Source organism: Oculina patagonica, chromosome 14 (genome assembly GCF_052425735.1).
Source record: "Oculina patagonica isolate OP01 chromosome 14, crgOcupat, whole genome shotgun sequence".
NCBI lineage: Eukaryota > Metazoa > Cnidaria > Anthozoa > Scleractinia > Oculinidae > Oculina > Oculina patagonica.
In genome coordinates this window covers 23,444,271-23,471,798 of record NC_135771.1, presented here as the reverse complement: position 1 = coordinate 23,471,798, position 27,528 = coordinate 23,444,271, and the positions used below count along the sequence as shown (strand labels likewise).

Sequence of the window (27,528 nt, the reverse complement as noted above, 5' to 3'; positions counted from 1 at the left end):
ATTTAATAAGTGAACAAATTTCGTTGAGCAAAAAAATAGAAAATTTTACTCGTCATGAAAATTTCAAGCAACCTACGTCTAGCCATAGAGAGCGTGAAAATCAACAGCCATTCTTTTATACATGTTTAATTCAATTGTTGAAAAAAAAACTACGCTCAAAGCTTGCAAATATAAACAAAAGACGACACAGTCTACCAAAGGGGGGAAGCCCAAGAAATTGTTCAGTTGTTGCCTAGGTAATAAGCTGCAACTAAAAACGTTTGGACGAAACTTGAATTTCTAAAACATACGTCGTAACCATTAAAAAAATACTAAGTAAAGAAGAAGAGTAGTCAATGTCAAATTAGAGTTACATTTTAAGTAAACGTTTTCTCTAATACACGCAATGTTTTGTGATGGTGCAAATGGCGTTTATCAGTTTACTCAATACTGGTTAAGCACTGACGAAAATGGTTGACTATTAAATATCTGAAATGATCACTTTCTATGTAGTAAAAAATGTTGTTTAGAATAACTACTTTTCAGAACACGAAGGATAATTGGTTATATTTTCTACTCTGTTATATTGTAAAAAATACTGCATATGTTACTAAGTCAGTCGGAGTAAGAGACGTGATCTGGTTTGTTTGCTTGTAACTCCGTAACACTTCAGCTTTCTTAGAATCTGCACGCTATACTGATAAGAGTTCCTGGCGTCACTAAAATGAAGCTGTTTTACGGAAATATGGGATTTTGGTCAACAAACCGCTGTTCTCAAGACATGTGAAATCATTTAAGTCGCAGGTGTATAAAGTTGATTCTATAGATATGAATTATATTGGAGTTTTGTTAACATTTCTTAACATAAACGCCTATCAACGTCATATTGTTTTTCGCTTCGCTCAACCGACAACAAAACACTTTCAGCAACCTCGTTCTCAGAAATGATGTATTTTCTTTCGTTTTAAGGGAGAACGGAATAGCGCAAAAACACGCCCCGGGCTACCCAAAGTGCCTTTCTCGCGTGTGGGGTGATGGCGAATGTGCAGTATTTAGCACAAAAAGACGCCATGTTTTAAATGATTCTTTAAGGAATCGCGGTGTGGAAGGCGCGGTGGCCTAATGGTTAGCGCGCTCAACTCCTAATAGAGCGGTCTTCGTTCGAGCCCTCGCCAGGGTCACTGTTTTGTGTTCTTGGGCAAGAAACTTTACTCTCATAGTGCCTCTCTCTACCCAGGTGTATAAATGGGTATCGGCGAACTAAAAATGGGGGTAACTCTACCCTGCGATGGACTAGCATCCCATCAAGGGGGAGTGGAAATACAGTTAAAACCTGCGAGTAAGAACCTAACAATTAAGATTTGCCAATTAGACCCCCTTTTTATAAGTACCTTTTCAGCCTAAAATTTGGAAACAGGTTCTTATTTTCAAAAACTGATTAAAAATGTTTAGTTTTTGGGAAACTAAGATAAATCAACATTCTGGATCCTCATTGGAAGTACCTAACCTAGAAGCCTTATCACTCCAGTTGCAACTGAAATGCCATCGCTGAAAATCATAAAATATTATTTTTGAGCATTCACATAAATAAACATAGAAAGAGTAAAGCTATAAATTCTATTAGCAACAACGTAAATTTTTCTTCAGAAAATAAGAACCTAAATAGCCTAAATTTTTGTTTATGTAAGAACCTGTTTAGGACAACCTTGAAAAATTAGGTTAGCGGTGTTTTAACTATCCCCGTTACATCAAACAAACGGCTTGTGTTCATTGCTTCTTTTCTTTATTATCTTCAACTTACAGAATTTATTTTGTGTTTTATTTTACGTCCATATTTCTAGAATCTTGTGTCCTAGCTTGTTTCCACCTTAACTGTTATCAAGTTTCTTGAATTGATTCAAACCGATGAGTCCTTCATTGCTTGATTGCTACTTGGAATCTGTGGAGGAAATAAAAAAAAGAACTGAAGGCTGTTGCCGATAAGGTGGAGAGTTGTGCGAGGAAAGCTAATGTCAAAAAAGAGAAGGTTCGTTTGTTTTTTATAGTTTTATTATTTATAGTTTTGGTTTGTGATTTTGCGCGCTCCCAGGCAATCTATCGAAAAATTACGCGCATGCGTAGCCAATCACATTGCGAGTTTGCCTAACAGTCAGTCACTGCGTTATGCTACTAAAGAAAGTTAGAAGTTTTTCTCTTACTTGGCAATCCAGGCGTGACCGCGTTACACTCATCAGTATCACAGCAGTTGACAGCACATGGTACATCTGCCATGTCACAGTTCTTTTTGTAAGTATCACACTCTGATTTCGTGAGACACGACTTCCACACTGAAATTTTGTCATCATTTTTAACCCATGAGACCGTAATGCAGCGATCCTTTGATAATGGACATGTCACCAAGTATTTAGCTTTGTCTGCTACCAGTTTATCCTTTGCACATTCATCGTCCGTACCGGTACAAGCATAACACTTGGTGCTGCCAGCTGAAATAAAAGGGAAAAATTGACAAGCACAGTGGAACGTCGATTTCACGAACTGCCAAGGGACTGGGGAAATTGAGATTGCATTGAGATTTCCTTCGCTCGTCGTTTAGTTATCAAATAAAGGGCGCGTAGGATGTGGAGTTCCCTGTGTTGTGGTCTGCTCTTTGTCCATTGGGCTGTGTACTGTGAAATGCTCGGAGATACTAGCTGCATGAGCTACTCTGCAAATCCGCGCGGGGGGTAAAAAGCAAAGTAATGATGATTCACTGATCACAGATTACGGTCGTCTGCAAGTTTTTATTTAAATGCGGTACGTTCATGCTTTGGAAAAATTTATGCTTTTACCTCCGAAGTTAAAAAAAGACACACAAAATGGCAGAATTGACTAACTACGACCTTGCCAGAGACATAGGTCCAGCAGAAGAAAACGGCACAAAGGACAAGAAAGTACTTCATTTTTAGTCGAAGTTGTTCGGTGATGAGTGTGTTCCGTCTGAGGTACTGAATGGATATCTCGCAACGGCTTCAAACGGCCAATATTATTGTGTTTAGTATATCAAGAAGATTTCGGCCATTTTCCGATCATTTTGGAATATTTTCGAAGACTACCGAAGATTTTCGAAGTCTGCCGAAGATATCCAAAGACTACCGAAGATATCTGAAGACTACCAGAGATTTCCGAGGAGAAATCTGAAAATTTTGTCTTAGTTCATGAGTGATTTTATTACCGCTTTTCGAAGAGCAGAGAAGAATTTACAATGCTAAATTACTGAGTTTTTTACGAAAAGCCCTCCAAACACTTAACAGTATTTTCTCCAGAAACAGTAAACATTAAAAAATTGGCCAATGTTACATCAAACACTAAAAATTATGGGCAAATAATACTAAACACTAAACCCCATTCAGACCCTCAAGGCAATCTATCGAAAATTACGCGCTTGCGTACGTAGCCAATCATAATACGAGTTTTCCTAACAGTCGGTCACTGCGTTAGAGCAGTTTTCAATTGAGTGCCGTAAAACCAAAACCAAAGTAATTACTCTGGCAAATCACAAAAGAAAAAAAAACAGTAAACCAATCAGAACTCGAAGCAAATACATGTAGCCGGTACGAAGCGCGGGAAAACAGGCGCGAGCGAATCGCAATTAGTTTTGGTTTTACTCATGACTGGCTGAGAAAGTGGCGCGAGATTTTTAAGCCAATCACAAAGCGTAGTACTGAAAAACCAAAGCAAACGCAATTTACTTTCGACACTCAAGTGAAAACCGCTCTATGCTACTAAGGAAAGTTAGAAGTTTTTCTCTCACTTGGCAATTCAGGCGAACCCGCGTTACACTCGTCAGTATCACAGCAGTCGACAACACATTGTCCGTCCGTTTTGTCACCACACTCCTTTATGAATTCGTCACACTCTGATTTCGTGGAGCACGCCTTCATCACTGCGTCATGTTTTTTACCCCTGATCGTAATGCAGCGATCTGACAGCTGATCTGATAATGAACATGTCACCAACACCAAGTATTTAGGTTTGTCTGCTAATAGTTTATCCTTTGCACATTCATCGTCCGTACCAACACAATTATAACACTGGATGCCACCAGCTAAAATAAAAGAAAAAAATAGCTTAAGGCGCATGTATTGTTTACAAGTACAGTGGAACCTCGATTTCACGAAGTGCCAAGGGACTGGGGAAATTGAGATTGCATTGAGATTTCCTTCACTCGTCATTTAGTTATTCACTAAAGGGCGCTTAGGGTGTGGAGTTCCCAGTGTTGTGGTCTGGTCTTTTTCCTTTTTGCTGTGTACTGTGAAATGCTCGGAGATACTAGCTGTATAAGCTACTCTGCAAATTCGCGCGTGGGTAAAAAGCAAAGAAATGATGATTCACTGATCACAGATTACGGTCGTCTTCACGTTTTTATTTAAATGAGGTACGTTCATGCTTTGAAAAATTTGTGCTTTTTCTTCGAAGTTAAAAAAAGACACACAAAATGGCAGAATTGACTAACTACGACCTTACCAGAGACATAGGTCCAGCAGAAGAAAACGGCACAAAGGACAAGAAAGTACTTCATTTTTAGTCAAAGTTGTTCGGTGATGAGTGTGTTCCGCCTGAGGTACTGAATGGATATCTCGCAGAACTGTGGGATAATAAGCATGCTATTAATATTAATTACATTTATTATTACACTATTACGTGATTTGACCATATAAGGTCAGTGACAAAATATAACACGTCATTACACTGTAGTATTTCGTATTACACTGTAGGGCTCCATTTTGTAACAAGATTATAGACGGGAAACTGAAAATTATTGTAGTGGTATAAAAATTCCCCTATTCCATGGTTTTATTTAAAGATAAATATCCTTACAAAAGTGTCTTTAAAACCATAGAATGAGTTGTAATAATCTTGACCGTAACGAAATTATAAAAACAAAAACAAGCAAATACCAACAAAAGATAGGTGCGGCTCTATCTCAAACACGATCGCAGCAAATACGCATGTTTTCAAGTGCAATTATACACGTTGCTTTGTCGTAATTCTATTCGGTACTTGCTCTTTTTCGCCTATCCGCTATCTGTTTGATGAGCGGGATGAAAAGGCTCGCGGATCGACGTATTGGGCCTAATATAAAAACGCGCCCGGATTGCGGATTTTTGCGATACATCGAATATCGAGCAAATTTCCGGACCTCAAAAATACGGGATCGCGGATTAGCTGAGAATTTTAGGGCGGATTCCGGACTAAAACGAAGTTCGGATCACTTTGGTCGGTCTAGCTTCGTCGGTATGTTGACGAAATTGTTGCAAAAACAAGCAATAAAACGAATCTTCTTAACAGAGTGGAGCTACACAAAGGTTTCAAGTTATGCGAATTCGGATTTGAACAAACATAGTGGCAGATACACGGATTTGGCCAAAAAAACCGGATCGACGGATTTGTGTACATCTATTCACCCTTTCCGTTAATATTGTAGTCTACTTACAACTATAACTTACTACAATGGCGTCTCTTCTGTAAGTTTTTCTCTTTGAAGTCCGATCACTCTCCCGTGATCTCCTCTTGGTTTGATCTCTTTGAAGAACTAAATGCGTTCCGTGCTTCTCGTCCTTTCAAATGACCTAATTATGTAAAATATAGAACATGAAATCAATAGCTTCAAATTAGGAAAAGTATTGTTGACGCTCACGCTATAACAGCGCAGACCATTTGGCGCCAGGAGATCTCAAAAACAGCGCATGCTCAATTGCATTTAACTAGGGTAGCGTTCTTAATATTTACTTTCTTCAAAACTTTACTCGTCATAAAAATTTTAAGCAACTTTAATTTAGTCTAGCCATAGAAAGTGTGAAAAGCCATTCTTTTATATCTAAACACAAATTTAATTCAATTGTTGAGCAAAATAACTACGCTTAAAGCTTGCAAGTATAAACAAAAGACGACAAAGTCCACCAAAGGGACGAAGCCCAAGAAATTTTTCAGTTGTTGCCTAGGTAATAAACTGCAACTAAAAACATTTTGGACGACACTTAAATTTTAAAAACATACAACGTTACCATTAAAAAATACTAAATAAAGAAGGAAAGTACTCACTGTCAAATTAGAGTTACATTTTAAGTAAACGTTTTCTCTAATACACGCAATGTTTTGTGATACGCAAATGTCGTCCATTGTTTACTCAATACTGGTTAGGCAACGATAATGGTTGACTATCAAATATCTGAAATGAACACTTTCCATGTACTAGTAAAAAAATTGTTGTTTAGAAGAGCTACTTTTCAGAACACGAAGGAAAATTGGTTATATTTTCTACTCTGATATATTGTAAAAAAAACTGCAAATGTTACTAAGTCAGTCGGAGTAAGAGACGTGATCTGGTTTGTTTGCTTGTAACTCCGTAACACTTCAGCTTTCTTGGAATGTGCACGCAATACTGATAAGAGTTCCTGGCGTCACTAAAATGAAGCTGTTTTACGGGAAGATGGGATTTTGGTCAACAAACCGTTGTTCTCAAGACATGTGAAATCATTTGCGTCGCAGGTGTATAATTTGATTTTACAGATTTGAATTATATTGGAGTTTTCTTAGCATTTCTTAACATAAACGCCTATCAACGTCATATTATTGTTTTTCGCTTCGCTCAACCGACAACAAAACACTTTCAGCAACCTCGTTCTCAGAAATGATGTATTTTCTTTCGTTTAAAGGGAGAACGGAATAGCGCAAAAACAGTGTGGGGTGGTGGCGAATGTGCAGTATTTGCACAAAAAGACGCCATGTTTTAAATGCTTCTTTAAGAAATCGCGGTGTGGAAGGCGCGGTGGCCTAATGGTCAGCGCGCTCAACTCCTAATAGAGCGGTCTGGGTTCGAGCCCTGGCCAGGGTCACTGTGTTGTGTTCTTGGGCAGGAAACTTTACTCTCATAGTGCCTCTCTCCACCCAGGTGTATAAATGGGTATCGGCGAACTAAAAATGGGGGTAACTCTACCCTGCGATGGACTAGCATCCCATCCAAGGGGGAGTGGAAATACAGTTAAAACCCGCGAGTAAGAACCTAACATTTATGATTTGCCAATTAGACCCCCTTTTTAAAAGTACCTATTCAGCCTAAAATTTGGAAACAGGTTCTTATTTTCAAAAACTGATTAAAAATGTTTAGTTTTGGGAAACTAAGATAAATCAATATTCTGGATCCTCATTGGAAGTACCTAACCTAGGAGCCTTATCCAGTTGCAACTGAAATGCCATCGCTGAAAATCATAAAATATTATTTTTGAGCATTCACATAAATAAACATAGAAAGAGTAAAGCTATAAATTCTATTAGCAACAACGTAAATTTTTCTTCAGAAAATAAGAACCTAAATAGCCTAAATTTTTGTTTATGTAAGAAACTGTTTAGGACAACCTTGAAAAATTAGGTTAGCGGTGTTTTAACTATCCCCGTTACATCAAACAAACGGCTTGTGTTCATTGCTTCTTTTCTTTATTATCTTCAACTTACAGAATTTATTTTGTGTTTTATTTTACGTCCATATTTCTAGAATCTTGTGTCCTAGCTTGTTTCCACCTTAACTGTTATCAAGTTTCTTGAATTGATTCAAACCGATGAGTCCTTCATTGCTTGATTGCTACTTGGAATCTGTGGAGGAAATAAAAAAAAGAACTGAAGGCTGTTGCCGATAAGGTGGAGAGTTGTGCGAGGAAAGCTAATGTCAAAAAAGAGAAGGTTCGTTTATTTATAGTTTTATTATTTATAGTTTTGGTTTGTGATTTTGCGCGCTCCCAGGCAATCTATCGAAAAATTACGCGCATGCGTAGCCAATCACATTGCGAGTTTGCCTAACAGTCAGTCACTGCGTTATGCTACTAAAGAAAGTTAGAAGTTTTTCTCTTACTTGGCAATCCAGGCGTGACCGCGTTACACTCATCAGTATCACAGCAGTTGACAGCACATGGTACACCTGCCATGTCACAGTTCTTTTTGTAAGTATCACACTCTGATTTCGTGAGGCACGACTTCCACACTGAAATTTTGTCATCATTTTTAACCCATGAGACCGTAATGCAGCGATCCTTTGATAATGGACATGTCACCAAGTATTTAGCTTTGTCTGCTACCAGTTTATCCTTTGCGCATTCAGCGCGAGTACCGGTACAAGCATAACACTTGGTGCTGCCAGCTGAAATAAAAGGGAAAAATAGCTTAAGGCGCATGTGTTGTTGACAAGTACAGTGGAACCTCGATTTCACGAAGTGCCAAGGGACTGGGGAAATTGAGATTGCATTGAGATTTCCTTCACTCGTCGTTTAGTTATTCACTAAAGGGTGAGTTGTGCGAGGAAAGCTAATGTCAAAAAGAGAGGGTTCGTTTATTTATAGTTTTATTATTTATAGTTTTATTATTTATAGTTTTGGTTTGTGATTTTGCGCGCTCCCAAGGCAATCTATCGAAAATTACGCGCATGCGTAGCCAATCACATTGCGAGTTTGCCTAACAGTCAGTCACTGCGTTATGCTACTAAAGAAAGTTAGAAGTTTTTCTCTCACTTGGCAATCCAGTCGAGCCCGCGTTACACTCGTCAGTATCACAGCAGTTGAAAGCACATTCTCCATCTTTCATGTCATCACAGGTCTTTTTGGCAAAATCACACAGCGATTTCTTGGAGCACATTTTCACCACTGAGTCATCTTCTTTTATCCAATACGTCATGCAGCGTTCCTCTGATAAGGGACATGTCTCCAAGTATTTAGCTTTGTCTGCTACCAGTTTATCCTTTGTGCATTCATCGGAATTATTGATACAATTGTAACACTTGATGCCACCTGCTAAAATAAAAGGGAAAAAAATAGCTTATAGCGCATGTGTTGTTGACAAGCATTAGCAATCATCATGTTTAATAACGGGAACGGGAGGAAATTATCAAAAAAATTATCGGTAAATATTTAGCTCCTTAACACATCCATGGACCATTCCACGTGTTACATAGTTAAACCTTCCTCACTGGGGGTAGTATACATGTGATAAAACTAGTGTTCGCGTGCGCGTAAATTTACTGCATCCGAAACACAGCTCGGAGCTGAGTTTGACCAATGTTCAACCTGGCGCGTGGTTCTTGCTCTGCAAGCGGTTTAGTTTTTTAACCGCGCCGCGTGGTTCGTGTTCTGCGCGGACGTTTTTTTGAACCGCGCGGCGAGGTACGTGCTCTGTGCGGACTTTTTTTTAACCGTGCGGCGCTGTTCTTGCTCTTCCCTTACTTTCTTTTTTTAACCGCGCGGCGCGGTTCGTGCCCTGTGCGGACGTTTTTTTGAACTTCGCAGCGCGGTTCGTGCTCTATACCCTTACTTTTTTTGTCGGTGACCAGATTGATGCCCCCGCTTTTTGGATTTTTTTGATCAACTTTTGAGCAACGATTTGTGAAATTTCGTTAACTTATTTTTTAAATTTCGAGCAACTTGTGGACAGCCCTACCTGCGTACTTAGCTAGAATTAGAACCATGTGATAAAGGTGTGCATGTACATTTGAAGGTTAGTGTTTGAGTATTTATTCACTTACTATCATTATTTTTTATTTTTTTCTTAACTAATTTAGGTGGAATACCTGTAAACTAGCTGGTGTGACATTTCTGCAATGTCACACCTTATTGCTAAGTGTATGACACATTAAACGACTATTGTATTTTATACCATGCCATAGAAAATACAGCCAATCAGAATACAGGAAAGCCGTTGTATATTCGACGGTATTCAACCCAACCTTCCCATCGTGCGCTGCGATTGTATTCTCGACGAAATTTAGTGAGCGTTTTTTCTATGGCATGGTATAAAATAGTTACACAACACTTTCTCGTGGTATACTATGGAATATCCCACTTGTCACTTGTATTTTCTTGGTATACACACTCGCCTAAAGGCTCGTGTGTATACCGAGAAAATACAAGTGACTCGTGGGATATTCCATAGTATACCACCCGAAAACGTTGCATAACTAGTATGTATTGTATTGTATTGAGTTCTAACTAACTACGACCTTACCAGCGATGAAGGTCGAGCAGAGGAATACAGCACAGTAAACAAGAATTTGCTTCATTTTCAGTCGAAGTTACTCGGTGATCAGTGTGTTCCGTCTGAGGTATTGAATGAATATCTTGCAGGACTGTGGGTTAAATGGTATGATATTTATGTTATTAAAATTTATTATTACACGTCATTTGACCACATAAGATCAGAAGAATTGACGAAATATGACACGTTATTACACTGCTATCTAAGGCCTGGAACTCCTTACCTAATAATGTAAGATCTGAACCTACTTTAACTGGTTTTAAAAGACTGCTAAAAGGAATCTCCTTTCAGGCATAATGGTATATCTTAACATTTTTTTTTTCTCATGTAAATAGATGTAAATAGATTTTAAATGTAAATTTTCATTTTTACAATTTTTGTTTCTCGAAGATATTAGCCTTTTTTAGGCTACTCTACAATTCGAGTTGAAATAAAGTTCATGTTATGTTATGTTACTGCAGTATTTCGTATTACACTCCTAGTACACTCTACAGCCCCATTTTGTAACTAGATTATAGGCGGGAAAAATTATTGTAGTGGTATAAAAATTCCCCTATGCCATGGTTTTAAGATAAATATCCTCACAGAAGTATATCTGTGAAACCATCGAATGAGTGTATGTATTGTTTTTGACTGTAACGAAATTATAAAAACAAAAACAAACAAATACCAACAGCGAAGCATTTTAAGTTGCTAAAATTATATGAAACTTAGAAATTCGTCCCGAATACGCATGTTTTCAATGCGAGTGCAATTATACACGTTGCTTTGTCGTCATTCTATTCGCTACTTGCTCTTTTTCACCTATCTGGTATGAAAAGGTACGCGGATCGATGTATTTGGCCTAAAATGCACCCGGATTGCGGATTTTCGCGATACATCAAGCGAATTCCCGGACTTCAAAAATACTGTGGATCGCGGATTAGCTGATGTTGACGAAATTGTTGCAAAAACATGCAATAAAACGAATCTTCTTAAAAGAGTGGAACTACACCAGACAAAGTTTTCAAGTTATGCGGATTCGGATTTGAGCGAAAATAGTGGCGGATTTACGGATTTGGCCAAAAATAAAACGGATCGGCAGATTTGCGTACCTCTATTCACCCTCTCTGTTAATATTGTAGTCTAGTTACAACTTTAACTTACTACACTGGCGTCTCCTCGGTAATTTTTTCCCTTTAAAGTCTGAGCACTCTCCTGTGATAACCTAAACCTTGGTTATACGTTTGGCCGCTTTGAAGAACTGAATGCGTTCCGTGCTTCTCGTCCTTTCAAATGTCCTAATTATGTAAAATATAGAACATGAAATCCATAGCATCAAATTAGGAAAAGTACTGTTGACGCTCACGCTACAACAGCGCAGAGTTTTTGGCGCCAGGAGATCTCAAAAACAGCGCATGCTCAGTCGTATTTAACTAGGGTAGCCTTCTTAATATTTACTTAGTGAACAAATTTCGTTGAGCAAAAAATATTAGAAAATTTTACTCGTCAGAAAAATTTCAAGCAACCTAAGACTAGCCATAGAGAGTGTGAAAATCAACTGCCATTCTTTTATGTCTAAACATAAGTTTAATTCAAATCTTGAGCATGAAAACTACGTTCAAAGCTCGCAAATATAAACAAAAGACGACAAAGTCTACCAAAGGGGGGAAGCCCAGGAAGGTTTTCAGTTGTTTCCTAGGAAATAAACTGCAACTTAAAAACATTTTGGACGACACTTGAATTCAAAAACATACAACGTAACCATTAAAAAATACTTAGTAAAGAAGGGAAAGTACTCAGTGTCAAATTAGAGTGACGTTTTAAGTAAACGTTTTCCTTAAAACACGCAATGTTTTAAGAAAATTGTGTTGATATGGCGCCAATAGTTTACCCAATACTGGTTAGGCAACGAAAATGATTGACAATTAGATATCTGAAATGATCACTTTCCATGTATAAAAAAAAATTGTTGTTTAGAATAACTACTTTTCCGAAACCGAAGGAATATTGGTTATTTTCTACTCTGATATTACTTTGCAAAAAAAACCCGCAAATGCAGCGTTAAGTTACTAAGTCAGTCGAAGTAAGAAACACGATCTGGTTTATTTGCTTGTAACTCCGTAACACTTCAGCTCTTTTGGAATGTGCACGCAATACTGATAAATGTTCTCGGATTCTCCAAATGCAGCTGTTTTAGGAAGAAATAAAATTTGTTGGTCAGCAAATTGTTGTACTCGCGCCACGTGAGATCATTTGTATTGCACTTGCATCTATTCAAGTAGTAGCCGGTATTTGCACATTCTCGTCCCCAGAGGCCGCGATCCTTCTGGTCAGCAACAGGGATCGATCCCTGGCGCTGACCAGAAAGATCGCGGCCTCTGGAGACGAAAATGGGAATTAGCATCAATTAGCACAGTGCCAGTTTCCGCGCATGCGCACTTGTAAGGAAAGTTGAATTTTCTTCCTCCCCAATACGTCATCTTGTCTCCATCACGTGACACCCACCAGCCATACATCACACCGTTGAGTAATAGCATCAAGTTGAGTGATAACTAACATTCGTACTTGATAACCTGTCCCCACTGGGCAGATTTGGCCGTTCCTGGGCCGTTAGGTTTTTCAGAAATGAAGATTGTCACGTTTATAAAAGCCTCACTGGCGACATCCTGTCAAGTGCGTAATGTTTTTACTGTACTGTCGTGACTGATTACTGTCACGCCAACATTGTTCTTGTCAGTCACTGTGTCACAGTCAATGGTGAAAGGTGTCACGCCTCCTACCCCATCAGGGTCGTTGGCATAAGTTAAGAAACCCTTTTCTACAAGCTATTCAAAGTAAAAAAATAAAACGTAAAATATAGACGGCAAACTGATCCTGACGGCTAAAGCGGCCAAAAAAAAACAAAATACCAAAAATAAAAATAAAAGTACCAAGCTAGGTTTACTAAATCTAATTACTTGGAAATGCACATCAGATAAAATCAACGAGGATCAGTTTTTAAAAGGTTTGATGAACGATAAATTTTTTAGCATACAGTATGCTAAAGTATTTTTAACCGTCTGTTTCTGCTCTACTCACCCCCACCCGGATGATTTCGCGCATCCCCCCCCCCCCCCCCTGAACCCCAACCCCCAAACCAAGTTATGACCGCGTGAAAGCCTGGTTCCGATACTTGGTGCCGATGAAAGAAGAAAACAAAGATGGCGGACATTTTGTTATTTTCCAACCATTTACAGCGATTTATCGACTGTGGAGTGCAGTTTTGATGTCTTATAAAGCCCTTTGGTGAGATTATAACGTCTGTAACGTTAACTTCGGACAGAATGGCAAGCCAGGTGTTCTGTTTTGTGCAGCTCAACTTGGTTTTAATAGCATGATGTTTGAAGCTCACTGCGCCAACCTTCAAGGTTTTGTTGGTGAGTAATAACAGCGTTTATATACCTCACATAGTGTAAATGCACTAGAAAAATGATTCTTGGGAACTTAATTTGTGCTTATGTATGAAAAATGAACTAAATGAAAGCTTGAATATAACACTGAATGTCTGTAAGCTTCTGTTTTATTAAACACGTGCTTGTATAAAAAGGCAACAACACTGACAAACTTTGGCGAAACTCTGAAGAAAACCTCTAAAAATACATTTCAATGAACTACGGTCCAAATTCAAACGAATGTACTTTTGGAATTTAGCATTGTCTTTTACATGTTCTACCCCTACTACTCTCCCCTCCCAGTTCTCCATCCTTAGCAACTTAACTCCCCCCCCCCCATGTACTTTTTTTCCCCTTACAAGTCAGCTACCTTATTGTTACTTATTTTCGCGGGACTTAATTTTTGCAATTTTCGCCATTTTTTGAAAATCACAAAATTAAAGACCCGCAAAAATTTATTTTAAACGTTTTCTATTGTATATTTTATGTTAATTTATTACGTATTAATCACAGTTCCACGAAATATGCCTGTTCCATTTTCGCGAAATTAAGTTTCCGCAAAAATTAGTAACAATAAGGTATACCATAAATCCTGGTTATAAGCCCTGGGCTTATACAGCTTCGTAGCATTCATTTGTATATGTTGTGGTTTACATTTAATTTTATCTTTGGTTTAAAATTGTTCAAGCCAGTTTGATTTTTATTTCTCTTTGTTTCAGATTATGATAAAGATAATGAGACAATGAAAAATAAAAATCAAACTGGTTTAAAAAATTTTAAACCAAATGTAAAATTAAACCACAACATATACAAGTAAAAGGGTTTTTTAGGTAGGCATATAAATGGAGGGGCTTATATCCAGGGGGCTTATAAGCGGAATATAAAAAGAAATTGAAAAAAGCCACCACAGTGTTGATGAAAAGACATTTGTAAGTTAATGGGTAATATAATAAAGCAATTTACCCTGTTCAGTTCTGTCATCCAGCATAGGGGGGGGGGGGGGGAAGGAGGTATAACTAGGCCTTTCTCGATTATGCTAGCATTTTTTTCGGCATTTTTTGGAAAAACGAGCATTTTTGTTCGTTTTTTCTTGAAAAAGAATTGCTAGCATTTTCTGTCATTTTTCATAACTGTGATCCAGATTTCAGCACTCAGAACTCAGAAGGATAGATAATCCTAAAGTTTTACAATTTTGATTACTTAATTTGATTGTTTTCTGTCTGTTTCGACTGTTTGTGTGTTGTGTTACTTGTTTACTTGTGTTGTGTTACTTGTGTGTTTTTTAAATTTTTTTAAAAATATTTTATTTTATTTTTTTTTAATAATTTTTAATTTTTAATTTTTTTTTTATAAACAAACAATTATTAAGTAACACCTGTTGTTGATATGAGCATATAATGTAAGAGTTTGTACGTTTTGTTTGAAATAAAACAAAGCATTCTTTGGAATTCAAGTGGCATTTAAAAAATTTTTTTAAAGAAATCAGGCATTATTTTAGCATTTTTTTGGCTTTATGCGAGAATTTCTAGTAGCATTAAATGCCAGTTTTACTAGCATAATCGAGAAAGGCCTAGGTATAACCTGATCAATGTTTTTGTTTCCTGGTACATGGGCCTACCTTATTGTTACTTATTTTCGCTGGACTTAATTTTCGCGATTTCGCGAAATTAAAGACCCACGAAAATATATTTCAAACGTTTTCTATTGTATTTTTTTATGTTAATTACGTATTTTTGGCCAAATCGCGAAAATTAAGTCCTGCGAAATATGCCCGTTCCATTTTCGCGAAATTAAGTTCCCGCAAAAATAAGTAACAATAAGGTATTACCTGGGGGGCTTCTAAGGGTGGGGGCTTATAACTGGGATTTTATGGTATACGAACAATGAGAACAAAAGAAATGATATGTTTTTTTTTCCTTCTGTGACATTTGGAACAAATTTGTCACATTTTCAGCATAAAAATACTTTAGAGTGCATGCCAAGACAAAGGGTTTCTATTAACTGACAGTTGGCGATAAGCGCAACACCTGAGTCAACTATGTTATTTGCTGACTAGGAGGTCCGTACTGGAAAAAACTGTGCCTGAGGTTTTGAGTATAACTTAAAGTCATATCCCAAGGGCTGTGCTCAAGACCAAGGGTACAGTTTTTCTGTCTACGGACTGCCTTACCGGTACTATAATTTTTCCCACTATAGTTTGTTTGGTAAAGAAACCAATATAGAAAGATTGAATGTGTCGCCAATTTTTTTTGTATATGCCCCAATTCAATTTCAATGTTAAGTCGGTAAGCAAGAGTGAAGGCAATGCAGTGTTTGCTTTATAATTCCAAATAAAAATAGCTTTGCTAAAAATGAACTGTACTACCGTCACTTGCATCTAAGCGTGAACACGAGCCGCCGAAACATGATCTAATTGAGTATCAAGCGTGGCATGTTTCATCATGGAACATTGAAGTTTAGCAGACCGTAACGACAACTTTCACGCTCAAAATGCTCACCATAAACACTGAGAACAGACGAAACTTTGCACCAGAACTGATTCAAGTGAACCTGCAAATGCATATCGACACAGATCAGGATCAATTTGTCGGAGGAAGGCCTTGATATCCAATCTTTCCGCCATTTTGACTGTTTCGAAACCGGAATGTGTTGAAGTTTCGGCGCGAAAGTTGCCGTTACGGTCTGCTAAACTTCAAACGTTTGATGACCAATCATGTCACGTTTGATACCCAATTAGATCATGTTTCGGCAGCACGTGTTCATGCTTAGATGCAAGCGACGGTAAAACATACATTTTTAATCGAGACTTTAACCTGTGATCATTTTAAACTACAACACATGTATAATTAAAGCCAATCGGTTGAATGTAGACCTTACACTTGTACTGTGTCTTTTATCTTTAGGAATCCTAAATTCCTTACCAGAAAAGGATATCAGAAAGAGAACAGACCAAGACAGACTGAACCACATGGAGGATTATAACCAGATATCAGATGGGCATGGTGAGTACATGTATATTTTTTGATGGCCCCATTTAGTGTGACATTACATGTGATAGGAAATTAACTAATTAAAACTACACTGTACATATTTAAGGTCATTCCTCGGACAGACAGACAGACAGACAGACAGATAGACAGACAGACAGACAGACAGACAGACAGACAGACAGATAAATACTAGTCAAGATCTATTCTTGATGGTTGCTCGTCATCATCATCATCATCATCATCATCTCATCATCATCATCATCATCATCATCATCTCATCATCATCATCATCATCAGTAATGTTGTTGATTATCATTTAATAAACCTAAATGGGGAGGGGGGGGGGTGAATAGGGGTATGCAAATCCGGAGATCCGTCATAATTAAATGACCAAATCCGTCGATCTGTTGTAATTTAATGGCCAAATACTTCAATCCGTTAAACTCAGAGACTCAAAGGACAGTGCAGAATGCAATGGAGTCGACAATTGAAAGTATTGTTTGATGTTCGTGTTTATTTGCCTTATTTTACTTGCAATTAGATGTTGAAACACCACTTATATTCCTTTCCGGGTTTTTGTTACGCTAATAATCTTTGCAAACATAACACGATACTTCTGTTCGTTTGTAACAAGATACTTTTGTTGTTTTCCTTGAAAATGCGGTAACGTGACCCTTTGTTCGTTTGTCTCTTTTTTAGTGCAGAATGCACTTTTGTGATGGTTCGGTGGGCTGTCGTCTGCTAAACCACTAAACCACTAAACTACTAAACCTCTAACGCGCTAAGGCGCTATAGTGTAAACTTTTAATCGCCAATTAATTAATTAATATCAATTAATTAATTATTTCTGTGAAGGGGGTAGGGGGTGGGGAACACCTGATCGTACCCCCAGGTAAAACCTGGAGCATATCTACGTTACTTTCATATGGAGATCTCAAAGGTATATATTTGTTTCAAAAAACCCTTGGCTCTCCTTGTGGTACTACTCTTTCTAGGGCAAAGTACTTTGCGCCAAACGCATGCGCAGTTTAGTCAACGATTTTTCTGGAACTCTCAGCGGAACGCTGCTTGTATTGTGTGTTCGCGGTAGGATTCCGGCAGACTCTGTGGCACCAAGTGAAAACCGCAAATTAGTTAAATTAGACTTTGAGACTTTCGCAGCGCTTTCATAATTAGGAATGCAAAAACTTGCACCAGGATTTTCGGCTTGAAACTCCTGATAACCAGGAAACAAATATCCTAGCTGTACTGCGTTTTAAAAAACCTCTCGAAAGAGATGTTTTTGGTTAGATTTGTTCCTTACCTTTTGAGAAACGTCTTTCGTGCAGTTTAAACCGTAAATTAATTAAATTAAAGTGAAATAATAAGGGCTTTATTATTGAAAGGAAGACAAATGCTATCGATGTCGCCGTAAAACAAAACAAAAACGAACAAATGTATCACGTTACGGCATTTTCAAGGAAAACAAATAAGTATCTTTAGTTGTTACAAACGAACAAAAGTGTTGTGTTACGTTTGCAAAGATTAGCGTAAGGAAAACCTGGGAAAGAATACAAGTGGTGTTTCAACGTCCAATTGAAAGTAAAATAAAGCAAATAAAAAACATGAACATAAAACATAATACTTTCAATTGTCGACTCCATTGCATTCTGCACTGTCCTTTGAGTCTCTGAGTTTTGTTTCACGGCGACATCGATGGCATTTGTCTTCCTTCCAATAATAAAGCCAATTATTTCACTTTAATTGAATTAAGTTGAGGTTTAAACTGCACGAAATACGTTTCTCAAAAAGTAAAGAGCAAATCTAGTCAAAAAACATCTCTTTCGAAAGGTTTTTTAAAACGCAGTACAGCTAGGATATTTGTTTCCTGGTTATCAGGAGTTTCACGCCGAAAATCCTGGTGCAAGTTTTTGCATTCCTAATTACGAAAGTGCTGTGAAAGTCTAAAAATCTAATTTAATTAATTTGCGGTTTTCAATTGGCGCCACGAAGTCTGCAGGAGTCCTACCACAAACACGCAATACAAGCGATGTTCACGAGTTCCAGCAAAAAACGTAGACTAAACTGCGCATGCGTTTAGCGTAAAGTACGTTGCCCTAGAACGTCGAGTAGTACCACAAGGAGAGCAAAGGGTTTTCTGAAACAAATATATACCTTTGAGATCTTCATATGAAAGTAACGTAGATCTATGTGCTCCAGGTTTTATCTAGGGGTACGTTCAGGTGCTCCCCACCCCCACCCCCTTCACAGGGAATAATTCATTAATTGATATTAATTAATTAATTGACTATTAAAGTTTACACCATAGCGCTTTAGGGGTTTAGGGTCTTAGGGGTTTAGCGGACGACAGCCTCAACAAACCATCACAATAGTGCATTCTGCACTAAAAAGGTGTAACATTCGAATCCAAATTTTATTTGTTGCTAAGATTTGTGGAAAAACGCCCCTGGAGTTGTTTTATGATAGCTAAGAAACAATCAGCATTTTGCCATATTAACGATAGACTAAAAGAACTACATGTACCTCTACATTAGAAATCTGTTGTTGATCCTGACTTGTCATCCAAAACGATTTATGGGTCCTAATAGAAAGGAGAATTACCTTAAGGTTACTATTGTTAGCGGCTACTAATTTTAGCGATTTTAGCGAGTTGGGCCAAAATCGCTAAATTGTACTCGGTCTCGCTAAAATTTGTCTCCGTTAAATTTAATACGCTTTTAATTAGAGTAGTACAAAATTAAATATAGTGGCCCAGTTCAACTATATGACAACGTCAGAAGGTAGGGCAACAATTAAGAAGGGTTGGGAGAGAGCTGGGATCGCTGGCATCGTGGAGAATATGACTGATTTCTCTGACGATGACCCACTTTCTAACATTTGCAATTCACTTTGTTCTTTCTGACAATGATAATGTTCGTTCAATTTTAAGTGACATTTATTTCCATCTTAGTTATATATTAAAATTGTTTTTTTTTTTTTAAATTTTGGAATATCGCAAAATTTAATAGTCGCTAAATCTTGCTAAAAAAATCGCTAAAATTAGTAGTCGATAAAATTAGTAACCTTAAGGTACATGTATGCTTGAATCTCCCTCCTGAAGATCCACGATCCGAACTTTATTGGAAGCAAAATCCAAAATACGGGCCCAAAAATTGGATTAAACCGCGATCCGTTTCAATTAAAGGATCCTCAAATCCGTTAAAAATTGCTCTGAATCCGAAATCCGGGCAAAAATATTGTCAAAATTCGTCGATCCATTTTTCTATTCACCCCCCTCCTAAATTATGAAATTAAGAAGATGGGTCACCATTTTCATAACTTAGGAGCACAAGGACATTGGAGATACCCAATAATTCCTGACTACATCAACCTTCAAAAATCCCTTCATATTTTGTGCGAGCAGAAAAATAGGGAGAAAGCGAAACATTATTAATAATTTACAATAAATGTAATGTATCAAATTCAAGGATTATCATTTGTACTCACCTTCCTTCTTTGAGGTCTGTTAAACCGGTCTTGATCTTTACAGCTAGGTGGAGGGAGGCTTAGGTAGCAGCAGAAACCCATTTCTTCCTTGGATAAAATATCTCATGCTTTATTTCTATGCGGTATTCCTTTTTTAACGATTGTCCGCTTTGGTCTCATCGAAAATATTTCATTTTGTATACGGTTAACAGAAATCATTCGCGAGCTTGCTTTGCTTTGCACGCGTCCACTCCCGGCACTCGCTCTAAAAAAGTTTGCGGTTTTTTAGTAAGTCAATCATTCCGTACATTTAATAAAAGGCATAGAAAATAAAATCAGTCAGGCAGATTCCCAGGAGATTTTATTCAGTATGTTAACAAACACCTACATCAAAGAGGTTGTGCTCTTCACGATCTTCAGAAGCATGCCGGCTTGTCGGCAAATAGATCGGAATGAATAAACAATGAGTTTAAACAGTAGCTTGAATATATGAATGCTTAATAACCTCAAAATTTGAGGTACACAAAGCGCTGTGAAGTTGTCATGAAGGGTTGAAACGTGTATAAAGTCCCTATGATTCGCATTGTACAAAGCGTTTGAACATTCGTTTACACTAAGTACCATATTTGGAAAATCATGAGAAACATTTAAACAATAAAATTACTATATTTGGATTAAATTCACAGCGTGCGCTAGCTCACGCTCGATGGCGTAATCTTGTTTTTGAACAAGCTTGGTTAAATAAAGTTAAATTTGGTTAAATTTTCCTCTTTCATCTTCATGAAGTAGTCTGGAGAACTTCGCTTCGATACACTTAATGAATTTCTTCAGTTTCTGTAAGAAATTTACGGCGTTTAGGTCGAAATTCAAGCAACTTACCTCAAAACCAAAAATCATGTTGCGTGTGTCATTACCTGTATAAAGCATTTGCGTACAAATTCTTCGTGTTTTCAAAACGGTACTTCGCAAAATGAATATTCAAACGCTGTGCGCGCGTGTTACACGTTTCAACCCTTATGGGTTTTTGGTAGCAGCTCTCACAAAGTCTCACATGAATAACTGGCTATACACATCAAGAGAACAACAGAACAAACAACAGGAAAAAATGTCGCTGCTCATAGCCCTCAAAACAATAACAACTGTTACACTAAAGACCTTTAGAATTACAAGCTTAAGAGAGCTGATACACTACTGCTCTGACCCATATACAACTGGCTTTAGTTACTTTTAGTGGTGCTGTGCTGTATAGGGAACAACTGTCTAAATGCATGCGCTAAATGATGAATTTTATTGCGGGACCAAAAACTGTCTAAAAACGATAAAAATGTTTCAATTTTGTGTGCTTGCAGTTAGTTCCACTCCAGATTGCTTGCGGTTAGTTCCACTCCGGTTTGCTTGCGGTTAGTTCCACTTTGGTTTGCTTGTGGTTAGCTTTTATTTGTTAGTAAGCATTTTTTAAAATTAATAACTGTATCACTCGCGTAGTACTACTTTTGTTTACGCCATTTTGGGCGTGCATTTAGACAGTTGTTTTCCCTATAGAGCGCGGCACCACTAAAAGTAACTAAAGCCTATGCAACTTACATGTAATAAACATGGTTAAACAATAGAACATACTAACTAAAGACTATGCATTTTATCTTCAAGGACCTGCATTACTGACGTCAAGAAGAAGAGTCCATTAATATTCACCTGAAGACAACAGACCAACACACACCAAACCAGATGGAAGATTAACACCATGCATTTAATGATGTGGTGAGTTTTTAATTTTTTATGTAATTGCTTTTGTTAGTTACATTAAGACTATGAAAGAGAATGAAAAATATTAACAAGATGTGTAACAAAACATAAAACTGCACTGTTAAGGTTTAACTCTCGACATGGACCGGGCTTTTAGCCAGGTGGGAGTCCAGGAGTCCTATGGACAAAATTAATATGAATAACTGTATACATAATTTTTTTTAGCAAATTTGGAAATTTTTAGATTCCTATGCACTCAGAACTGCAGAAAAACATCTTGCATGCTCCTCAGTCAGGCCTGATAAAAATTTTGGATTCCAATTTTTTAAATCCTGGCTAAAAGCCTGACATGGACATGTGTGAGCATGAATGGCTGTTTTGTTTTTCGTTTTGCACCACGAGTGAAGTACTAGGAAAGTAGTCACTTGACTCACATCATCCAAGGCTTACAGCATCCACTACTAACAGCTATTTTAAGCACAGTGGTAAGTTCCCTACCACTGACGCAATCCTTACAGGTTTTGGCGCATTCTTGCTTGCCTTGCAAATATTTAATTTTCCTCCAGATCTATGAAATTGCTTCAGTGACACAGCAAGAGAAATTCATTTCGCATTGAAAATTGAAAAATTATTAGGCAAATTACAGTTTGATCATTGGTTATCCCTCCTGGCAAAATAACATTTCATAGGAAGCATGATTACATCTACCATACTGCCTGAGGAAATGTTGGTTATGTCGACACAAAGTATGATTTTGTGTAAATAAACAAGTCTACGTACATTCAATAGCTACCTGGAATCAAATGCTTACCACAAACCCTGTCAGCAAAGTATTTCAAGGTTTGGACCTACATAAAAATACTTACCACACTTGTTAATAATTGGTTTCGCAGACTTGTTGGCAGAGACTGAAAGTTAGCACAGAAGACTGTGGACCCAGCACAGAGGTCCCAGGACACTGGACCCAGCATAGAGGACCCAGCACAGAGATGCAGCACAAAGGACCCAGCTCAGAGAGCCCAGCACAAAGGACCCAGCTCAGAGAGCCCAGCACAGAGGTCCTAGTACAGGGGACCCAGGACAGAGGACCCAGGACAGTGGACTCAGCATAGAGGCACCCAGCTCAGAGGCCCCAGCACAAAGGACCCAGCTCAGAGAGCCCAGCACAGAGGTCCCAGTACAGGGGACCCAGGACAGAGGACCCAGCACAGGGGACCCAGCACAGAGGACCCAGCAGAGCGAACCCAGCACAGGGGACCTAGCACAGAGGAACCTGGACAAAGGACCCAGGACAGAGGACCCAGCACTGAGGATCCAACATAGAGACCCAGGATAGAAACCTAGGACAGAGTACTCAGCGGTAGGTAGTTTTAGTAGTTTCAATTATTGTATATTTTATAATTAATTTAGATCTGTGACATTTGTACTTCCTATGTTTAGATTTTAATACTTTTTTATTTCTATGGAGGACCTCCCTGAAAACCACGCATTTATGTGACGGGCATTTCCTCATTAAAGATTGTTTTTATTTTTTTATTTATTTATTAGGACCCAGCACAGAGGACCCAGCACAGAAGACCCAGCTCAGAAAGCCCAGGACAGAGGACCCAGTACAGAGAGCCCAGGACAGAGGACCCAGGACAGAGGACCCAGCACAGAGGACCAGCACTGAAAAACCAGCACAGAGGACCCAGGACAGAGGACCCAGCACAGAGGACCCAGGACAGTGGACCCAGCACAAAGGACCCAGCACAGAGGACCTAGCACAGAGGACAGAGGACACAGCAAGCCTTGGATGATCAAGAACTTTTACTGAACTGTAAATACCGTTTGTGTAATATATATGTTAAGGTAATATTATACCAAAAGACTGTTCACTGACAAGTGTTTACCATGAATTGAACTATTAGAATAACTATTCAGCATTTCCTCTTTACAGACGTTCAACAAATTAACAGCTTAGTGATGCTCCTTTGTACCAAATTGGACCAAAAATTCTTTGATTACTCATGGTAAACATTTGTTTTACAATGTAACACTAATTCTGACTGTTTATTTACTAGCTACTTGTGCACAAAGTGAAAAAGATTCTCTGGTCTTCTTTACAGTTGTTATTATTTTGGGTAATAAGCCAACAACCAACCAACCACTTCCCACCCACCCACTTTCCTGCCAGCCAACCAACCGACACAACTACTGTAACACAATTAAACAAAAAACTAAATGACAGACCCACCAACCAACCAATCACTTAGCGGACCGAACAATCAACCTACCAACCAGCTAACCAACCAACTGACCAAACAACTAACCGGCCAGGCAGCCAGCCAGCTAACTAACTAGCCTGCCAACCAGCCAACCAAACGACCAGCTGACCAGCCAGACAACCAAGCAACCAGACAGCCAACCAACCAACCAGCCAGCCGGCCAACCAGCCAACCAAACAGGCAGACAGACAGACAGCCATCCAACCAGCCAGCCAGCCAGCCAGCAGGCCAGCAAACCAATCAGCCAGCCAACGAGCCACGAGCCAACCAGCCCATGGACCAACCAGCCAGCAAATCAGCCAGCCAGCTAGTCAGCTAGCAAGCCAACCAAGCAACCAAACTAAATTGCCGCAACCAAACAACAGTTACTAACCAAAAGGGGGCTAAAAAACATTAAAAACACATTATTTGAATTATATTACTTTGATGCACATGTGGCTAGTTATATAAACAGATTAATACACTGACCAGTGTGTGTGGTGTGGGGGCCATTCATTTGCAAAATAAGTGGCTTGCTTACAAATTCCTTCTGATCAGTAGCTTTATCACATTTTTTTCTCAAATTGTCTTTTTTTGAAACCAAAATTAGTTCTTTGATTCATAACATTAGGCTTCAGTTTCTTAGTAAAATTTACAGATCCCAGTCACTTGCCTAGGTAATTTATTTTTGCCAATAACATCATCACCAAATTAAAACTAATTGAGACCATTCTTAAATTTTTCTGAACATAAACAGTACAAAAATGTAGGGCTCAAATTTTAATTTGCTGTTACATTGTTCTAAAACCATCAAATTTTCTTTAACCAGAAACTAAACCAAATTAATTGGTGCAGTGCTTTAGGTAAAATCTGCTTAGTTTATTTACATATTTCACATTTGTTTTGTGTCCAAGAATTATCGCGAATACGCGATAAGCACTCAAATTTTATTACTTTTGTTTTTTATCGAAGACCATTCGCTTTTTTTTCAAATCCAAAACTTAAATTTCATCTTCCTGAAGCCACTTATTTGTTTATGAAAACTCAGATCAACTTTGCCTACTTAGCAAGACGTTTCATTCTTTCAAAGCAAAAAGTCATTGCTGTAATCCAAATTTGATTAGCTCTTCGATAGGAATTTTGTAGGTAAGAAAATATTTTCTTTATTTTACAAGGTAAGATACATTGTAGTTTCAATGTCCATCATACTCAAGGCCTTTATTTGATCTTTTCATACTAAAATTCATTTTGTCGGCTACTTCATCCTCACTGATTACAACTTTCTTGGGTTGGGGCACAATTTTTATTGTTATTTTTACACTAAAAAATTTCAAGGAATATTTTTTTTGTATTACATCAATAGTATGATGGTACTTGAGACTACAATATTATTTCTTTTTACCTTTAACAAAGGAGGCTTTCTAAAATCGTTTTTTTTTTGCTATTAAATGAGTCAAATTAAATTCAATTGTCTGTTAAACAAACTATTAATACCAATCTCCAGGATTTCGCAAATTCAAATTAATTACAGTCTCGTTACATGCAAACTTAGCATTTTTTACACAATCAATTAGCAAAGACAAATTCTTAGCTACATTTTTTTCGCCTCCTTTGTTTAAAGGTGTCACAACAAGCTCATTAGCACAGAAGGAAACATTTCTGATTTTCATAATTTATTTAGTATTTTCACATGAAAAGGACTTAACAGTTTATCTGGTATAGACAAAGCAATCTGGGGGTATAGAATAGTCTTTGAATCTAAGTGGGCTTTGCCAAAATCATCTTACATAAGATTCTCGCAGTAACTTTATAAGAAACCTAATAGTTATATATTTTGTTTTTTGTTCGGATCTTTATGTAGTATTTTAAGCAAGGGTCATTACAACTTAGGTAATCCTACGTATTGCCTTATTAAGAACACGTCAAAGGACATTTTTTTGCAGAGAAAGTATTGTTTTGCAATCGTACGTTTCCCGCCAAAAGTCTCTTATAGCATAGGTCTAAGTACTATTATTGTATCATTATATTACAATAACAGAGCTTCTTAAATAAGTTAGTTAAGGGGCATAAGTGGGGTAGGCATTTTCATTTTCCGTTCTTACTGTGCTAATGAGCTTGTTTATTTTCCTTTTTGTGGATTTTATATTCTCCACTCAACTTAGTATATTTTAGATTATTTTCAGGAACTGAGATGGCCCACACACCCGCACACATTACAATTGGTCAGATTTTCATCTAGCCGATCAACGTCCCTGCAGGGTTGTGGAAACTCTTGCTCTGAGCTGGGTGTTTCTGATGTTCCTCTGCAATATTCCAACTGAGAAATCCTGGTGAGTTTATCTGATCCGTTCATTTTTGATGGAGGCACTTGGACACTTTGATGATTTGGTCGTTTGCTCTCAAGTGGAGGAGGCATTATGAGGGGAGGTGAGAGTTTGCTTTTCATGTCTTTTCGGCTTTACTTAACTACGTCAGAATACCACACCTTTATTTTAATTGGCTTTTAAAGATGTTTGTTTTCAATCAATGTATCTCGAAATCTTCTGTTGTTGAGGACGTAAAACAGTAGTGCTTTGGTGCAGGTCATGGGCGGTGCAGTTCCTGGATTTTGGAGTTAGTCTTGAACAAGGAATGTCGCTAATCTGGCTTGACTGGAATTTCACAAGCGACACTAGATTGAGCTGATAGTCATCTGGGACTCTCCTGAACAAGCTGATACATGTTTAGGGATTTTCTTTCTTAAGCGCAAAATTAAGAAATTATCGACCAAAATTATCGACATAAATCGATTCACATTTTTTCCGTGCTCAAAATAAAAAAATAATTTTTTTATGAAATTACAATCTTATATTCCTCTCAGATTAACATAAAAATTGGTTAATCTGAAGTCTCCGGCGCATCTGTAATGTCATCCGGACTTTCAAACTTCACCTCGAAAACGTTATTTTGTGACCAAATCCAAATTATATTTATTTTCTAGGCCAATTGTTTATCTTGTCTTCCAAATCTTTAAATTAAAAATCGAAAATTTTTTTCGTTTGATTTTTTTGGCCAATTGCGCATCTTAATTACCAAAACAAGTCTCGAAAATGTATTAGCAATTATTTCAATTTTAATTTCACAGGCTAATTTTCCGTTATGTATTCCAAAATAAAATTTAAAAATTTCTCTTTTTTATTATTGATGTTTTCATTCAAAACATTAGTTTCATTTCGTTGTCATCCTCGGGAACCAAAAGGTAGTTAATCGGGGCGAGACGATGTCAACCGAGCGTCAAAATCGGCACGAAATATTCTTCGCGCCGAGTTTGCCGCTCGGTTTACTTCGCGCCCCGATTAACTGCCCTCGGTTCCCGAGTATGCTTCGTAGCTCGATGCTATTCAAAACCAAATTTACAAGTTAACTTAAAAAATCATTCGTGGTTGAATTCAAAGGTCATTCGGATCTCGATATTTAATTCAGATTTTCAAATTCTCTCTATTCGAAGTTTGCGCGCAAAACAGTTTAACGACAAATTTGTAAAAAAATACTTCTATTTTTATACACGATTATCATCGATTAAAAATAACTGATTTCAAAACGAAATTTACGCGATTCAAGGTCGTTAAGACGGACAAAAATCGCCCGTCTGCTTTTGCG

At 37.8% G+C, this 27,528-nt stretch overlaps 2 protein-coding genes and 1 long non-coding RNA gene across 5 annotated transcripts in view; 1 reads left to right on the top strand and 2 right to left on the bottom strand.

The window, feature by feature from the left end:
- Nucleotides 1-1,740: 1,740 nt before the first annotated feature.
- LOC144638904 (uncharacterized) lies at nt 1,741-11,264 on the bottom strand. Of its 2 annotated transcripts, XM_078498187.1 has the most exons (6): nt 11,179-11,264; nt 10,003-10,123; nt 8,721-8,795; nt 3,770-3,988; nt 2,178-2,462; nt 1,741-1,918 (listed from the first exon to the last, which is right to left on the bottom strand). In XM_078498187.1, the coding sequence occupies exons 2-6, from the start codon at nt 10,055-10,057 to the stop codon at nt 1,908-1,910; spliced, it is 645 nt and encodes a 214-aa protein (XP_078354313.1). In that variant the 5' UTR covers nt 10,058-10,123; nt 11,179-11,264; the 3' UTR covers nt 1,741-1,907. The 2 variants fall into 2 exon arrangements, with proteins under 2 accessions (XP_078354313.1, XP_078354312.1); XM_078498186.1 differs by lacking the exons at nt 8,721-8,795; nt 10,003-10,123; nt 11,179-11,264 and adding exons at nt 4,483-4,603; nt 5,466-5,600 and having other exon boundaries at nt 3,770-4,063.
- LOC144638905 (uncharacterized) lies at nt 7,431-8,651 on the bottom strand. Its single transcript, XM_078498188.1, has 3 exons — nt 8,517-8,651; nt 7,865-8,149; nt 7,431-7,608 (listed from the first exon to the last, which is right to left on the bottom strand). The coding sequence occupies exons 1-3, from the start codon at nt 8,638-8,640 to the stop codon at nt 7,598-7,600; spliced, it is 420 nt and encodes a 139-aa protein (XP_078354314.1). The 5' UTR covers nt 8,641-8,651; the 3' UTR covers nt 7,431-7,597.
- A 1,974-nt stretch (nt 11,265-13,238) lies between the features above and the next one.
- Nucleotides 13,239-27,528, top strand: part of LOC144639290 (uncharacterized) — a 128,262-nt gene continuing 113,972 nt past the window's right edge. Inside the window, exons 1-3 of one of the 2 annotated variants that reach the window (XR_013568111.1) lie at nt 13,239-13,430; nt 21,548-21,658; nt 23,192-25,887. This is a non-coding gene — a long non-coding RNA (uncharacterized LOC144639290). Of the gene's footprint in view, nt 13,431-21,547; nt 21,659-23,191; nt 26,687-27,528 lie in introns of those variants that run through there. The other variant, XR_013568110.1, reaches the window with a different exon arrangement.

Coding starts and splice junctions, on each gene's coding strand:
- LOC144638905 (XM_078498188.1), bottom strand. CDS start 8,640: ATGTGCTCCAAGAAATCGCTGTGTGATTTTGCCAAAAAGACCTGTGAT. Junction 8,150..8,516: donor GGGCTCGACTGGATTGCCAA/GTGAGAGAAAAA, acceptor CTTTTATTTCAG/CTGGCAGCACCAAGTGTTAT.
- LOC144638904 (XM_078498187.1), bottom strand. CDS start 10,057: ATGAAGCAAATTCTTGTTTACTGTGCTGTATTCCTCTGCTCGACCTTC. Junction 8,796..10,002: donor CTGCTCGACCTTCATCGCTG/GTAAGGTCGTAG, acceptor CTTTTATTTTAG/CAGGTGGCATCAAGTGTTAC. Junction 2,463..3,769: donor GGGTTCGCCTGAATTGCCAA/GTGAGAGAAAAA, acceptor CTTTTATTTCAG/CTGGCAGCACCAAGTGTTAT.